Source organism: Muntiacus reevesi, chromosome 10 (genome assembly GCF_963930625.1).
Source record: "Muntiacus reevesi chromosome 10, mMunRee1.1, whole genome shotgun sequence".
Classification (NCBI taxonomy): domain Eukaryota; kingdom Metazoa; phylum Chordata; class Mammalia; order Artiodactyla; family Cervidae; genus Muntiacus; species Muntiacus reevesi.
Window position 1 is genome coordinate 49680082 of NC_089258.1, and position 16675 is coordinate 49696756.

A 16675-nucleotide genomic window follows, 5' to 3' on the forward strand; every position below is an offset into this window, starting at 1 on the left:
ATAAGGTTTTTCATCCACATTTTACATTATTAAGAAAAAACAGCTCATTCATCTTTCAAAGGATCTCTCTAATGGAGATCTCTGATGGATCTAATGGATCTAATGGAGATCTCTAAAGGATCTCTCTAATGGAGAAAATAAATTGTTTTTAAAAGAGAAAATATTTACCAAAACACTAAAATTTCTATTATTAATTAGTTGGAAATTATAGCTAGCAAATTTTTTAAATTCTCTCACCTTTACTTGAGAATAAAGAAAAGCCACACATGCTCCATAATAGGAGGCAATGTGAGCAACGTCTTATCTTCCTAAAGCCATTCCCAGGGATCAATTCCACAAAAGGGCTCTCTTTTGTAGAGGTAAGTGTACTATTAAGATTATTACTTCTCTGGTGATAGAAATTTAAGTCCAAAAACATTAAGCAACTTAAACAATATGCTCAAATGTCTTTCTTTTGGGAATTCTGGTTACACACAGTAGTAATGCTCTGACGTGTTGACATGTCTTAATACTTGAGGAACACATATCATTTAAAATAGCAGGCTTCCTTCCTTTTCTCTCTGATCTCAGACTTGCTCACATTGTAACTTAATTCCCCAGTGAACTATATACTCAGACCCTAATAAACAGACTTTCATCTGTGACCAAAGGTAAATTTTCCACTCACGAGCTAAGAGAAACAGCTATCTTCTGTTTTTCTTTCCTTTTATTTTCACAGAGCAAAAAAAGGAAGTTTCTTTCAGATTAAGAAAATCTAAGACAATGGACACCATTTGAGCAGAGAACACATGGGAAAACATGAATTATTTTTATAATGTCAGCTCATCCACAGCTGTGCCACCTGTTAGTATGGATGCCATCCAAAGGGATTCTGAAAAATAAGCCAAGCAGTCTGCCTTCAATGGATGACAAAGAAAACTGCCAAGCATTTTGCATGCTTGTGGTAGTGGCGGGTGGGGGAGGCAGGGAGGATGCTAAGTGTAGAGGACAATGGAGGCCAAAATCGACAAACCGGAGTCATTTTCTATATCCTAGGAATCCCACACGTACCACTGCCTTTGAGATTCAAGAGTAATTAATTTCTAAGAAACAAATTTTAAGATTTTTTTGATGTGAACATTTAAAAGTCTTTATTGAATATTATAATATTGCTTCTATTGCTTATGTTCTAATTTTTTGGCCATGAGGCACATGGGATCTTAGCTTCCTGACCAGGGACTGAACCTGCATCCCCTGCATTGGAAGCTGAAATCTTAACTGCTGGACCACCCAGGGAAGTTCCCTCTAAGAACCATTTTGAAGTCATCACTCTACCTACATTCTTCATCAGTATACCATACCCATATCTCAGTCCAACATACTGTTCTATTTCCTTAAATGTTTAAGATCAAGTTTCAGTTCAATGAGTTAATGACATAGCTATATTAAGCACCTTCATTTTAAAGTGAGGTCTTCCCTGGTGGCTCAAATGGTAAAGAATCTGCCTACAATGCAGGAAACTCGGGTTCAACCTCTGGGTAGGGAAGATTACCTGGAGAAGGAATTGGCAACCCACTCCAGGATTCTTGCCTGGAGTATTCCATGGACAGACGAGCCTGGCAGGCTACAGTTCATGGGATTGCAACAAGTTGGACACGACTGAGTGACTAACTTTCCCCCCACCATTTTAAAAGATGAATACACTCATTCTAATGATATGAATGGACTATAAAGAAAGCTGAGCACCGAAGAATTGATGCTTTTGAACTGTGGGGTTGGAGAAGACTCTTGAGAGTCCCTTGTACTACAAGGAGATCCAACCAGTCCATCCTAAAGGAGATCAGTCCTGAATATTCATTGGAAGGACTGATATTAAAGCTGAAACTCCAATACTGTGGGCACCTGATGTGAAGAGCTGACTCACTGGAAAAGACCCTGATGCTGGGAAAGATTGAAGGCAGGAGGAGAAGGGGATGATAGAGGATGAGATGGTTGGATAGCATCACCATCAATGGACATGACTCAATGGACATGAGTTTGGGTAAACTCCAGGAGCTGGTGAAGGGCAGGGAGGCCTGGCGTGCTGCGGTTCATGAGATTGCAAAGAGTCAGACACGACTAAGTGACTGAACTGAACTGAACTGAATGATATGGTCAAAAACTGACATATATCCTCTGTCCTAACGTGATGGTGTTGCTTGTGTTACTGAGCATGGGGGTCTCAAAGACAAGTAGCACCACAGTTAGAAAAAACCTAATTATCAGCAGAATCGGTGCAAATAAAAGATGACAATTCTATTTACATTCTATTCTAAAACATTAAATCTAAACTACAGAAGTCACAATAACCAGGACAATGCAGAAGTTCTGAGAATATTTACTAAATTTTATGAGATATATACATAATTGTGCCCCCTGACAGGCATCTTAGAACCACATTTGGTAACAACATGAAGTTAATTTCTGAAAGTGCAGCAGACACCAGTAAAGCACAGCTGTCAAATCACAGGACAGTGTTTTCTTATGTTCTTTATAAATTCTGAATCTCTAAACTTCTTCTAGCTTTTGTCCAAAGGCAGAGATGACATCTGATGATGCTTGTTGAGAATTTCGTCCACTTGGAACTACTGTCTATGCAAGGCAAACTCCCTTTTTCATGGGTCTACAAGGGGCTGACATCCAAAAAGCAAAAGGAGGCTAATTAATTCCTCCATTTCCATGACTGTTTAAAGCTTTTTGATGTTGTTGTTATTTTCCTAGTTTCAGGTCTATGGATTTCAATGTCAAACCATTGAAGATTCCAATTCTATTAATAAAGCAGACATTTTTGACTCATGCTGGTTCTTTCTCTTGCAATGGTTCTCAAAATATTTTATTACCAATGTTTACTTGGTAAGGTTTAAGGTGAACTAATTAATCAAATTATAAAGATAAAATGATGAGGGAAAAATTCAGCATCACCCAGGATGTGTTTGATAGTAGCAGAAAGTGGATAGTGAAGTATACAATGAGTGTACATTTGGTCCACTCTCCACTTAGCAGGTTAAACTTGGGAAACAGTTCTTAAGATTAAGGCCCTCTATATCAGATCCTAAAAGGATCTAGACATGTTTTATTTAGAGGTCTCTTGACGGCCAACAGAAATTCACTCAGATTACCTGGGGGCTGGGCAGCACAGTCACTCCATAGACACATGGAGAGATAAACAGACTCTGCCCACACCAAGAATCATCTCCTGATCTCAGCAGAGGAGTCTCATTGACCCAGCCCCTTTCTGGAGTCAAAACTTCTAGGTCATAGGTTGCTGGCTCACCTAGGGACTGGTTGCCCTTGGTGAAGCTGTTTCACATCTGGGCAAAAAAAGCCAGAGCTGGTGATAGAGAACTGCCATGATTGCTGCGCTTGGCTGATTCAGGCAGCATTGGGCACATCTTAAATGGAATCACTAAGAAGGGGGTGTGGCAGGCAGGTCACACTGACATCTAATGCAATGCGGGGTGTATTTGAAAGTCAGACCCTGGCCTCCTCTGTCTGACTGTATCGAACCCCAGCTCTTTCTACATGCTACTCTGAGACTTTGGTCCAGTTAATTAACCTATTTGATTTTTAGTTTTCTCAACGTTAGTACCAACAAAGGTCATGGTGACGAGTCAATGAGGTAATCTATGTTAAAGTCCCTAGGCCACCATCTGGCACTGAAATTGCAGGGTAATTTAAGTTAACCAATATCATCTAGTATCACAGAGCTGAAGCCGACTCTCTTCTCATTTATTACAGCGGTGTCTCTTCTCCAGGAGGACGTCTGTCTAAGGAAGGGTTCGGCTCCAAAGTCATCTGGCAAGGCAGAAATAACCCTAGTCAAGAAAAGTTCTGATACAGTAGCTGTAAATACTGTTTGACTCTAGGTAGGAGGTACCTGAAAGTGAAGTGAAAGTGAAAATTGTTCAGTTGTGTCCGACTCTTTGTGACCCCTTGGACTATACACTCCATGGAATTTTCCAGGCCAGAATACTGGAGTGGGTAGCATTTCCCTTCTCTAGGGGATCTTCCCAACCTAGGGATTGAACCCAGGTCTCCCTCATTGCAGGCAGATTCTTTATCAGCTGAACCATAAGGGAAGCCCAAGAATACTGGAGTGGGTAGCCTATTCCTTCTCCAGGGGATCTTCCTGACCCAGGAATTGAACCCGGGTCTCCTGTATTGCAGGCAAATTCTTTACCAACTGAGCTATGAGGGAAGCCCTAGAACAGTTAAATTCATACAGTGAGAAAGGACACTGGTAGATGCCAGTGGGTAAGGGGTGGGGAAGGGGAATGGTCACTTAGTGTTTAACGAGTACAGAGTTTCAATATAGGAAAGTAAAAAATATGGAAGATGGATGATGGTGAGAGCTGCACAATAATAATGTACTTAGTACCACTGCAACGGACAGTTAAATATGCTTAAAACAGTATGTTTTAGATGTTATGTGACTTTTACCACAATTAAAAAAAATTTTTTTAAGTTTTGAAAAGATTTTATCAGCCCATAAATACAGTATATATGCTTTTCTGATGTGTATCCTTTAATGGTGATATATGTGTATACATGTCCATGTAAACTGTATAATTATGAGCAGATGTGTCAAATATAATTGTACAGTGTTGTTAATTATGAGATAGACATTACAACTAAACTGGGAAAAAAAAAAAAGATCCGTGCACTGTCCTTTCACTGAGATACCCCTGTTGGTTTTAGTAAGTTAAGGAGATGCTGATGCCATGTGTTAGCGGTGCTGGGCTAAGGATGAATGAGGCCCATTAAGCAGGGGCCATGTGATGGGTGTTGAGATAAGGAAGCCGGGCTGTTCCCACCAAGTCTGATCTTCTGTGTCCTCAAGTGACCCAGTTTTTCAGGGTCACCAAGGATGGATTCTCGGAGGAAGTCAGTGGTGGACTCTGTTCAGCCAGAGAAGTTGATAGGTATTAATACGCTGCTGGTTAATTATGGTAGAAAAACATGGTGGATAACACTGAGGCTGTTACCTTTTGGGCTGATCAAACATTCCTGGTACACGTAATTTTAAGGCTTTGTTTCATATGCTGTTCCTGTTCTAAAAGGAAATCAATCAGGTTTTGGCTGTTTGGAACAGTCCTGCCAATATATGAAGATTCCAACTTGCTTGCTCTTCCTGTTCATTGCTCCTTTCTTTTTATCTCTGTATAACCACTCACTTGTTCTAATCATTGATTCATCAGTGACGATCTCTGTGTGTGTGTGATAAGTCACTTCAGTTGTGTCCGACTCTGCGACCCTATGGATTATAGCCCTCGAGGCTCTCCTATCCATGGGTTTCTCCAGGCAAGAACACGAGTGGGTGGCCATGCCCTCCTCCAGGGGATCTTCCTGACCCAGGGATCAAACTCTCATCTCTTATGTCTCCTACATTGGCAGATGGGTTCTTTACCACTAGCGCCACCTGGGAAGCCCTGACATTCTCTGTGATCTCTCCTAATTCATAATGTGTTCACTAAGGTTATCGACAAAGCCATGGTTAGTCACTTGGTGGGCCATAGAAACACACATTCTCACTAATACACTAACGATCAGACACCCTCAAATCATTTACTTTTCTTCCCAGAGGACTGGACAAAATGTTCTAGACATAGTTAAATATCTACAAGTTATAAATGTATACCTTTTAAATCTTTATAAAAAGAAAAACACATGTCTTCATGCACTTTGTTCAACTGTCCATGGTAACTGAAGCCCTTGTTCCTAGATCTGGTGACCATGTATCTTGACTTTTGATGACAGTGATGCTGGGCTTATGATGGCTGCATGTAAGCGCCAAGTTCAAAGGAGCCTCTTTTGTTTTCTTGTTTTTTTCCCCTCTGATACCAGTATACTATTGCTTTGATTGAACTTGAGATAAGATAACTGATTTCATTTAGAGGGCATGTTTTACAAAAAACATATTTACTTAAAACAGTAGACTCACTCTCAGCACAATAAGATACTCACCTTTGGGAGGCTGGCAGACACAGATGGAGCAACAGATTAATGACCCACATTTCAGTTTCACATCAAGACAGGTACTCACTGAGCAGAACGGCTCGTGAAGTCACCCCCTTATTACTATTCTCCTCCCGAACTGAACACATAGAGTTAAATTAGTGCAAATGTCATAGGATTGCCTTCAGTGCCTTTTATAAAGTAAGTGGAAAAAGGAGGTCTCATTTCGGAGAAAAATACTTTTCTTACAGAAGATCTTTTTAAGTCCTTAAGTATCAACTCTATTCTTTTTCTCCAAACACGTTTATGAAACCACCAACTTCCATTTCACATGGAAGTTGAATGTGGAAGACGACATGACTAACCATTGACATGAATGTAAGTCCTTTAAGTATGTAACAGGAAAGAATAGATTTAAATAGTTAAGAAAGGACAGAAAAGTCTCTTTCAAATCCAAGAGAATTCTCTGATATCTGAATTATTATTTTAAAAAATTCAATTTAAGGGAAACAGGATAATGGTTACTTTAAAGTGTTGCCATCGTTTAAGTGGATGGGTCATTAAATCTGTCTACCTGAACTCTTGAAAAATCTCTAATGATTTTTATCTGCTTGTCAAGGAACTCCAACTTAGATTTCATCACATTGCCTCCTGCTCCCACACAAGCAGAAAGAACATTTATACTCAAATATAACAGTCTAATAACAAACTTATATAGGAAAGGTGTCATAAGCATAACTGAAAGGAATGGAAGATTAAAAATGAAGAAAATTAAACCTTCTCTTTCTTCAGTAAGAGAAAAAAAAAAGCTTAACCACAGATATTTTACTTCTGTATCTCAGTATACTTATAGATCACTATATGACATTTAATTTTATTGTTTTCCACTACTGTTCCTAAACAAAACAGGCACATCTATGGTGAAAAGAGCCCAGTGAGATGGGAGCAGGTGCTCGACCCATCACCACTGCCCTGACCGCAATGAAGGAATGATTTTCAGTGGTGTTACTGGAGGAAAAAACATCACAACTAATTACATCATTTCTCTTGGTTCCTACATCCACCAAGGCATGCTCAAACATGCTCAGACATACTCAACCTGCTACCACAATCCATGGATTATCTCAAGGTTTCATTTAATGTAATGAATATCATTTCTCTATTTAAAATGATAAACTTCTATTTCCTTAAATAGAATGACTGGCCAAGAAGCAATCTTGCTGTGTGCTATAACACGGTATTAACATAAGGCATTTTATTCCTAAAATAAGGTAATCAATTGAGAAGTCTTTTAAGGATGAAAATTACCAGGAACATTTGCCATTTCATATCACTGATGAACATTTATGTTATTAGTTCACATAGTAAAGGTAGATGAGGATTTTTTTAAATTTAAAAACATATCATATGATATCTATGTAGATTATTGTGTTTCTGTTAGAATATCATTACGAAGTGTGCTAATGTCTAAAATTTGGGTACTGGTTTATTGCCTTTCTCTACTGCTTCTACTGCTTTTATTTATGGAATGTCTCTGGTTATATATATATATATATATGTGAGTACATGTATGTGTGTGTAAAAAAACCCAGCAAAGCTGAAAGGTTCAAAATAATAATAAAAAAAAAAACCCCACTGTATTTCCACTCTATTTTATCATGTAAATTAAAATAACGCATTTGTGTACATTCGAAATCAAATTTAATAGCTGAATCTTTTCCATACTGCTCTTAAATATAACCTTTAAGTAGTTTTACCTGTATTACTGTTTGCATCCTAAGAACACAAGAGTGTTTTCTATAACATTACATAAGCCTTAAAGAGACAGAAGAGAAAACGCTGCCAATCCTGGGGTAAAAGCCACAGTTCCCTCCAAAGCTACCCTTGAGACACACACAAATGCTAGAGTGTTGGAATCATTTAAAATTGCTGATATTTGGCCATTTCAACCTTTAAAAAAAAGGACAATTTCACTTTAACTTAAACAGCCAGATATACCTAACAGGCTTAGAAAATACATCTGAAGATATCCTTGACAATTATTATGCAGAAGTTAGTGACAATCAACTCCACAGAAATGAAAACCTTAACATCAGCATACGCTCTGAAAATTTATGAACCTTTGCTCCATCTTTATTAAAACTCAACTGCATCCATGCAAAGAAAAAACGGATTTTTTTTTTTTAAACAAAGGTGCACCAATGAAAATAAATATCCTCTCCGTCTTTGTTCTATCAGATGTCCATTCAAAGGTCGTGATTATGGTCACATCGCCAGATTTTTAACTACATCTAGCTCCCAATATTACATTTGTGGCTCACACCAGGAATCCCTTGACCCCGCTCGACAAGCGTGAAAACATGAAATAAATGAAGATTAACAAAGACAGGTCTAAGGGACAGCTTGCACCAACACCGCAATGCCCTCATCACTAATACTCGACTCTGCATCTGGGTACTTGTATCTGAAAGATTTGCAAATAGTGACAACGTTCACGCCAGACATGACTGCAAGTGGGGAACAGGCTAAAGGGGAAATAAAAAGAAATGCCTTCCAAGAGAGAAACATTCATTAGCCTTCCTGGCAAGTGTCTAAAGCAAACAAGGAAACTGCAAAATAATGACTTCGTTACAAATAAACCCTTTCGCACACAGTACCTTTTTGTGTCTGTCCCTCTTCCATATTCTCTTCCATGGCTACCTTTCTTCAGTAGAATCTGGTACACGGAATTAATCAAAAGCTCAATTAGATGGAGGAAAAGCAAGTGATTTCTTTTTTTTTTTTCCCTTGGGAAGCTCCCCCAGCAGTGGCTTGGGTAAGTCCTCGGAGCTTAGCTCAGGCTCCCTCGCGCCTCTTGTTTGCTTGGAGACAGGCTGTCAAGTGCAATTTCATTCAAATTACTCTTCCGTGAAGATTATCAATTTTTCTTCTCAAAGCTGCCCATTGTGCGCCACTGTAAGCAGGTATTCAAAGCAAAGAGCCTGAGAATTTTGGGGGGAAATTTGGTCTGAATCCCAGTGGCAGAGACTCTAGGACTCGAAAGGCTTGCTTTGCATTTCAAATGGGGAAAAGAAATTGAGGTTTGTATTGAAATCTGGGCTTTAAATGGGAAGCAGGCTGAGCTGGGAACAGATGGAGGGGTGTCCTCCTAACAGGAAGCAGACCACCAACCCACAATTCCCCCTCTCTGCCACCAGAGTGGGAAAGCCCAGCTCCCCGTGGGTTCTTTATGCTGCAAGCTTACTCCTCACCCAGTCAGATACCTTGCGAAACTGCGTTTTCCTGTTCCCTCCTCCCCAAGTATCTGGTTAATTTGATTTAAAAGTGCCAAGACAGGATGCAATTATACCATCTCAGGGTTTATCTCTAAGAGGTTATGATGGAGAGAGGACTTGCAAGCTCACAGCTCTCAGATTTAAAAAGATAGAGAAGTATGGTTTTCAAAAGAAGGAGTATAAACCTTTAAGCCTGAAAGATATGCTTAAGTCATTATTTCACTTCAGAGCCATGAGACTCTTAAAGGGAAGGGAGAGAAACTGAAATGCCTGTAGAAAGAAATCGATGGATGACTTTGTAATCTATCGTGATGATTTTCGCCCACAAAAACTGATTTGAAATGGGAATCTCTTGAAAGAGAATTGCTTCAGAGGGTCGTCATTGGGGAAGCAGAAGGAACAAATTCTAGATAAGGAACGACAGGATAAGCAATTTATAATGGGATTCTGCAGTCTGATTTGGAATGCAAATCACAACGCTGCCGTCTGGCAATAAATTAGCATTTGTACTTCAGTCTCCTGAGTCACAGGGCACGATCCACCAGTCTCAATACTTCACAGAAAGTAGAGGAAGAAAATAAACAGTACCCCTTTCTAGGGGGCATAAAGCTTCCTAGAAGATAAAGGCAGGAAGAAGCCTTGTCTCCGTCTCCATCTTTTAATCAGCAAGTACACAGAGAAACACACATATGTGTGCGCACACACAACTAATTCCTTACCTTTCATGAAAAATAATTTGCCTTCTAACCACCCACAGAATATGTTTCTCATATTACAGCACATATTTAACATATATTGTTTAAAGTGGGTCAGTAACATGTTCCATACCACCCTCGAAACCATGACAAAAGCCACTCTTGAGAAGAAAGGCAATTCTCATACAACATTTCACTTTATTTCTCATTATTACTCCTAAAAGAATGTTTAAGCCTTCTCACTTCTACGATCATTCGCTATTTATTTTCTCTAGTCAAATGATTTTAACCCAAAGGTAAATATAATTCAAATAAATCAAAAACTCATCTCCACTGAATAGGTTTCAATTTGTATTCAAGGGTTCATGAGAGAGCTGCTTGCTCAGGGCACGGACTGAAAGAAGGAAACCATGAGGGAAATCAAAGAGGCAAATCATAGCAGCATCCCTGCTTCCACTTGTCCCCAGGCTGACATAACCTGGCATACAGTCAAAACAGAATGAAGCATCACTTCTCATTAATATTCTCTATTCATTTAATACCACAGGAATCATCAGTGAAACACATCATTAATAGCAACAGCAGTAGAAAGAATAATGCCACTTGAAATTTTCAGAGCACTTTACAATCCACATGACACACGTGCACATGCATTAACCCATTTGCAAAACTAAGAGGGAAAGTGCTGTTTTCGCCCCATTTTATGCTGGAAAAAACTGAGACTCAGGGAGACCCAGGGACTGGACCAGTGAACAAACAAGTCAGTCTGAGATTCCATGTCAGCAATTCCTTGTCTAAGGCTCTGAACCACAGGCAGCTTTATCCCCTCGTGAGTGTCCTTGGCACCTTCACAAGTCAGACTCAGTCCAAAGTTTCACCATGTGAACCAATGGAAAGATATGGAAGGGAGACAAAAAGAAAACTGTAAGAAATCTTCACTGGGCAAAGGTAGATGGAAAAGTTACTATAACTTACTTCCCTTCTGGAAACTTTGCAACAAAGCAACAGATTCCTATAATGATCAACTTTTTTGTCTGAAGTAGACTTTTTCATGTACAAATCTTTAAAAGAAGACAACAGCAATTTACACCAATTTTTCAAATATACAAAGAAGCACCTCTAATCCAGGCTAAAAAGCCTCTTATGGGGAGAAACAAGCATGCACACAACTTCCTTATGGCAATCACTTCTTAGAGAGTGGAGATTAATTTCTTTATTGTGGTAAAATAGATATAACATGAAATGTACCATTTTATCAATAACCTCAGATATGCAGATGACATCACTCTTATGGCAGAAAGTGAAGAGGAACCAAAAAGCCTCTTGATGAAGGAGAAAGAGGAGAGTGAAAAAGTTGGCTTAAAGCTCAACATTCAGAAAACTAAGATCATGGCATCTGGTCCCATCACTTCATGGCAAATAGATGGGCAAACAGCAGAAACAGTGTCAGACTTTATTTTTGGGGGCTCCAAAATCACTGCAGATGGTGACTGCAGCCATGAAATCAAAAGATGCTTACTCCTTGGAAGGAAAGTTATGACCAACCTAGATAGCATATTAAAAAGCAGAGACACTACTTTGCCAACAAAGGTCCATCTGGTCAAGGCTATGGTTTTTCCAGTGGTCATGTATGGATGTGAGAGTTGGACTGTGAGGAAAGCTAAGCACCGAAAAATTGATGCTTTTGAACTGAGGTGTTGGAGAAGACTCTTGAGAGTCCCTTGGACTGCAAGGAGATCCAACCAGTCCATCCTAAAGGAGATCAGTCCTTGGAAGGACTGATGCTGAAGCTGAAACTCCAATACTTTGGCCACCTCATGTGAAGAGTTGCCTCATTGGAAAAGACCCTGATGCTGGGAGGGATTGGGGGCAGGAGGAGAAGGTGACGACAGAGGATGAGATGGTTGGATGGCATCACCGACTCAATGGACATGGGTTTGAGTAAAATCCAAGAATTGGTGATGGACAGGGAGGCCTGGTGTGCTGTGATTCATGGGGTCGCAAAGAGTCAGACACGACTGAGCGACTGAACTGAACCCTATATAAGTGGACAGTTCTGTGGCATTAAGTACGTTTATGCTATTGTACAACCACCATGAGCAGCCATCTCCAAAACTTTTTCACCTTCCAAAAGGGAAATTCTGACCCGTTAAACACCCTGATTCCTTCTCCCCCTGTTTGAGGGCAGGTGAGTTTCTGGGGCTGATTGGTGTGTTTAGAATTATTTTTTAAAGTCTTGTTTTCATTTAAACTAAATCTTTTGAACAACCAGTAATTCAAAACTGTTTCAAAAAGAAAAAGAAATATAGTTGTCATTATTGTATTAACCTTATGAATTTGAAAATATACTTCCATGAACCCCCAAGAATTGGCAATTCTCTGCTTTCTAGATTGTTTTTTTAATTTAATTTTTAAATGTCTTTTTTTTTTTAAACCATTTTGACCACATTGCACAGCATGTGGGATCTTAGTTCCCTAGCCAGGGATGGAAACCCATGCCTCTTGCATTGGGAACATGGAGCCTTAACCACTGGACAACCAGGAAAATCCCTATGTTGCATTTAAGACCTACAAATTGAGATGATGAGACATCTCATCTAACATGCTTTCCATCACATCACATTATGGGTGCCACACTCTATTTTCAGTAGATTAAAACATATAATATTTTATCAATGGGAGTTTAAAAATATGGTACTAAATGTTAAATATGATTTCCCTTTCAAACATCGCCTAAGAAATATTTGTGAAATATATGACATTTTCCCCATGTAAACTAGAAGACACAATTGCTCACTAAATCTAAAGCTGTTGTGAGAAGATACTTTGCAAATAGTACATCAGATAAGAGGTTAATATCCAAAATATGTATAAAACTCATAACTCAACAACAATAACAAAGGAAAAACCAATTTTTAAAATATGGTCAGAGGAGCTGGATTGAAGTTTTTCTAAAGAAGACATACAGATGGCCAACAAGATGCTCAACATCCCTAATCATCAGGGGAATGCAAATCAAAACCACAGTGAGATATCACCTCACACCTGTCAGACTGGTTATTATCAACAAGGCAAGAAACAGCAAGTGTTGAGAAGGATGTGAAGAAAGGGGAACTCTTACACACTGTTGGTAAGAATGTAAATTGGTACAGCCACTATGGAAAATAGTAAGAATATTCCTCAAAAAATTATTAACAGAACTAACATATGATGCTTATTAACTGCATATGAACTTACATGCAGAGTACATCATATGAAATGCCAGGCTGGATGAATCACAAGCTGGAATCAAGATAGGTAGGAGAAATATCAACAACCTCAGATATGCAGATGATACCACTCTAACGGCAAAAAGTGAAGAGGAACTAATGAGCTTTTTGATGAGGGTGAAAGAGGAGAGTGAAAACGCTGACTTAAAACTGAACATTCAAAGAAATAAGATCCTGGCATCCAATCCCATCACTTCATAGCAAATAGAAGGGGAAAAAGTGGAAACAGTGACATAGTTTATTTTCTTGGGCTCCAAAATCACTATGGATGGTGACTGCAGGCATGAAATTAAGACATTTGCTCCTTGGAAGGAAAGCTATGACACCTAGACAGCATATTAAAAAGCAGAGACAGGACTTTGCCTACAAAGGTCTGTGTAGTCAAAGCTGTGGTTTTTCCAGTAGTCATATATGGATGTGAGAGTTGGACCGTAAAGAAGGCTGAGCACCAAATAACTGATGCTTTCAAATTGTGGTGCTGAAGAAGATTCCTTAGAGTCCCTTGGACTGCAAGGAGATCAATCCAGTCAATCCTAAAGAAAATCAACCCTGACTATTCACTGGAAAGACTGATGCTGAAGCTGAATCTCCAATACTTTGGTCACCTGATTCAAAGAGCCAACTCATTGGAAAAGACCCCGATGGTGGGGAAGATTGAGGGCAGGAAGACAAAAGGGTGACAGAGGATGAGATGGTTGGATGTCATCATCAACTCAATGGACATGAGTTTGGGCAGACTCTGGGAGACAGTGAAGGACAGGGAAGCCTGGCATGCTGCAGTCCATGGGGTCCACAAGAGTCAGACACGACTAAGTGACTGAACAACAACAATGATCCAAGCAATTTCACTTCTGGGTATTTATCAGAAGAACATGAAAACACGAATTCAAAAACAAACATACACTCCTACATTTATCCTAGCATTATTTACAGTAGCCAAGATATGTAAAACACTTGAGTGCCCACCAATGGGTGAATGGATGAAGAAAACGTGATACACATGTTCAGTTGAAATGCCATGGCTTAGGAGTTGAAGGCAGAATGATACAGATATTTCATAAGTGAAACTGTAAAACAAACTGGCAAGTGGAAAATGAGTAATCATATGCCATGTCTCTTTTACCAGGTGCTTGTCACAAGCACTGATTAGTGTAAGGGCAGATAGAAAAATTCAAGAGGAACACTATCTAGACCAAATTAACCCTTTCAAAATAGGAAAAATCTATTATAAGTATTTATTGTAAACCAAAGTTGAGATCCTCAAAGTTACGTTAACTTTCTCCGGGTGACACAGGTTGTGAACTAAGGAACTGGGATTTGAATTTCAGTCTTTCTAAATCTACATCCACTCTCACAAGAAGATAAGTCATTCAGTACTTGGTTACCACAGTCATAAGACATGTCATGTCACCATTTCTTCATTTTTGAGTGAAGTCTTCATGTTAACACTAATGACAACAGTCATAAGTTATACCTTAGCTGAAAGATGGATTTTTTTGCTCCATTCATTTGAATCAAAAGTCAGCAATTTGGAACTCTCAGTTAAGTCCAAACTTACACATCACACTGGATACTGCAAATGACAAACCCTTAAAAATAAAAAGCAAAATGGGAATGTGTATGTGTGAGAGAGAGAGAAAGAGAACAACGAAGACAGAAAGGCTAACATAGAGCTTGCAAAGCTCATCAGAAGTGTTGAGTTTTGAAATACTGGTTTTAAATCTTGCTTTGAATGTTCCTGCAGACACAGATGATAGGAAAAATCCTTTGCAAAAGCTGATTACACAACATGGTGCTAAAGATATGATGAGGAAAAATCAGATTCAAGTCATCTAAGCTTTATAATGAGCACTCTGGTCTTTTTGGTTATACATTAGACTGCAAGTCCTTTCATGGCTCAAAAAAATATACTGGCGTCTACTCTTACATTTCTGGAGAGCATCTCGGGTAATCTAAACATTCTTATCTCAGAAAGAGGCTATGCACAGACAGACAACTTCTCTTCAAAATGTCACCTGCCAGTACATATGAATTCAAGACTCAGGCAGGTCACAGCAGGCTTGTCCCAACAGGCACATCAGGATGAAAGACACTTCCTCTCCTCTGTCTAAGAGGGGCGAGTGATCTATGCACTGTTCCTTTTTGGTGAATTGTACATTTAAGACATTTAGGGGGTTCTTAGTCTTGAGCAAGACACCTTTGATCATGATCTACACTCCATGAATTACAAGTGTAGAAGTGAAAGTTGCTCAGTCATGTCGACTCTTTGCCACCCCATAGTCTATACAGTCCATGGAATTCTCTAGGCCAGAAATCGGGAGTGGGTAGCCTTTCCCTTCCCCAGGGGATCTTCCCCACTCAGGGATCGAACCCAGGTCTCCCGCAATGCAGGCGGATTCTTTACCAGCTGAGCCATAAGGGAAGCCCATGAATACTGGAGTGGGTAGCCTATCCCTTCTCCTGCGGATCTTCCTGATCTAGGAATTGAACCGGGGTCTCCTGCATTGCAGGCGGATTCTTTACCAGCTGAGCTATCAGGGAAGCCCTAACAGCTAAGTCCTTTATGCACCAGAAACAACCAGAAAACTTTCTCCCAAGAGCTGTACTGGCAACGACGTAGGGTCTATTTGGATGACATACCACGGTAATGTGATATATAAGGAAGATGGACACACTCAAGCTTTCAAGCACCACAAGAAATTTACATCCTAAAAGTTACTTTGCTCCATGCGCACAGGGTAAATGAGCCCTGGAGAGCAGCCCTTGGTTCCCATCTGGTTGTGCAACAGCCACACACAATCCATCCATTTGCAACTAGTCTTTAGGTTTGCTGCAGGATGCTCCAGTCATCCCCAGCACCCCACTGCAGATGTCCAAGACGAATGCAAATCTATTTTTAGGATCTGATATTGCAGATATTAAGGGAAAACTGATGTCTTTCCTCCCTCCATTCCAAAGCCTGAATTTCAATATCTTTTGTCTACAATGTGTATTTGCCAAGTATCATACATTTTTTCCATTTTTAACATTTCAATACAAATGCTATTTCATTCAGATCTGGTTTCCTTGGTGTGTATGCCCAGAAGTGGTACTGCTGGGTCATATGGCAGTTTTATTTCCAGTTTTTTAAGAAATCTCCACACTGTCCTCCATAGTGGCTGTACGAGTTTGCATTCCCACCAACAGTGTAAGAGGGTTCCCTTTTCTCCACACCCTCTCCAGCAACAAATGCTATTTCAATATGTATTTCTCCTGCCTGTCAATGAGAGCAGAAGCCGTAAGTTGCACGTGTTTTCTCTGCAACCTTTCATCCAATGAAGCTGAGGACATACCTACTTTGAAGTGACAGGCTTCCCAGGGGCCAGGGGGAAACAGTGGCTGACTTTATCTTTCTGGGCCCCAAAATCACTGCAGATGGTGATTGCAGCCATGAAATTAAAAGACGCTTACTCCTTGGAAGGAA

General features: G+C 39.7%; 1 protein-coding gene across 4 annotated transcripts in view; it reads right to left on the reverse strand.

The window, feature by feature from the left end:
- The window catches only part of GPM6A (glycoprotein M6A), a 259505-nt gene that overhangs the window by 123344 nt on the left and 119486 nt on the right, over positions 1 to 16675 (reverse strand). The window contains exon 1 of one of the 4 annotated variants that reach the window (XM_065946709.1): positions 8631 to 8655. The exons of the other annotated variants lie outside the window; for them this stretch is intronic. Coding sequence (XP_065802781.1) covers positions 8631 to 8655 — 25 coding nt within the window. Of the gene's footprint in view, positions 1 to 8630; positions 8656 to 16675 lie in introns of those variants that run through there. 4 annotated transcript variants of the gene reach the window in all.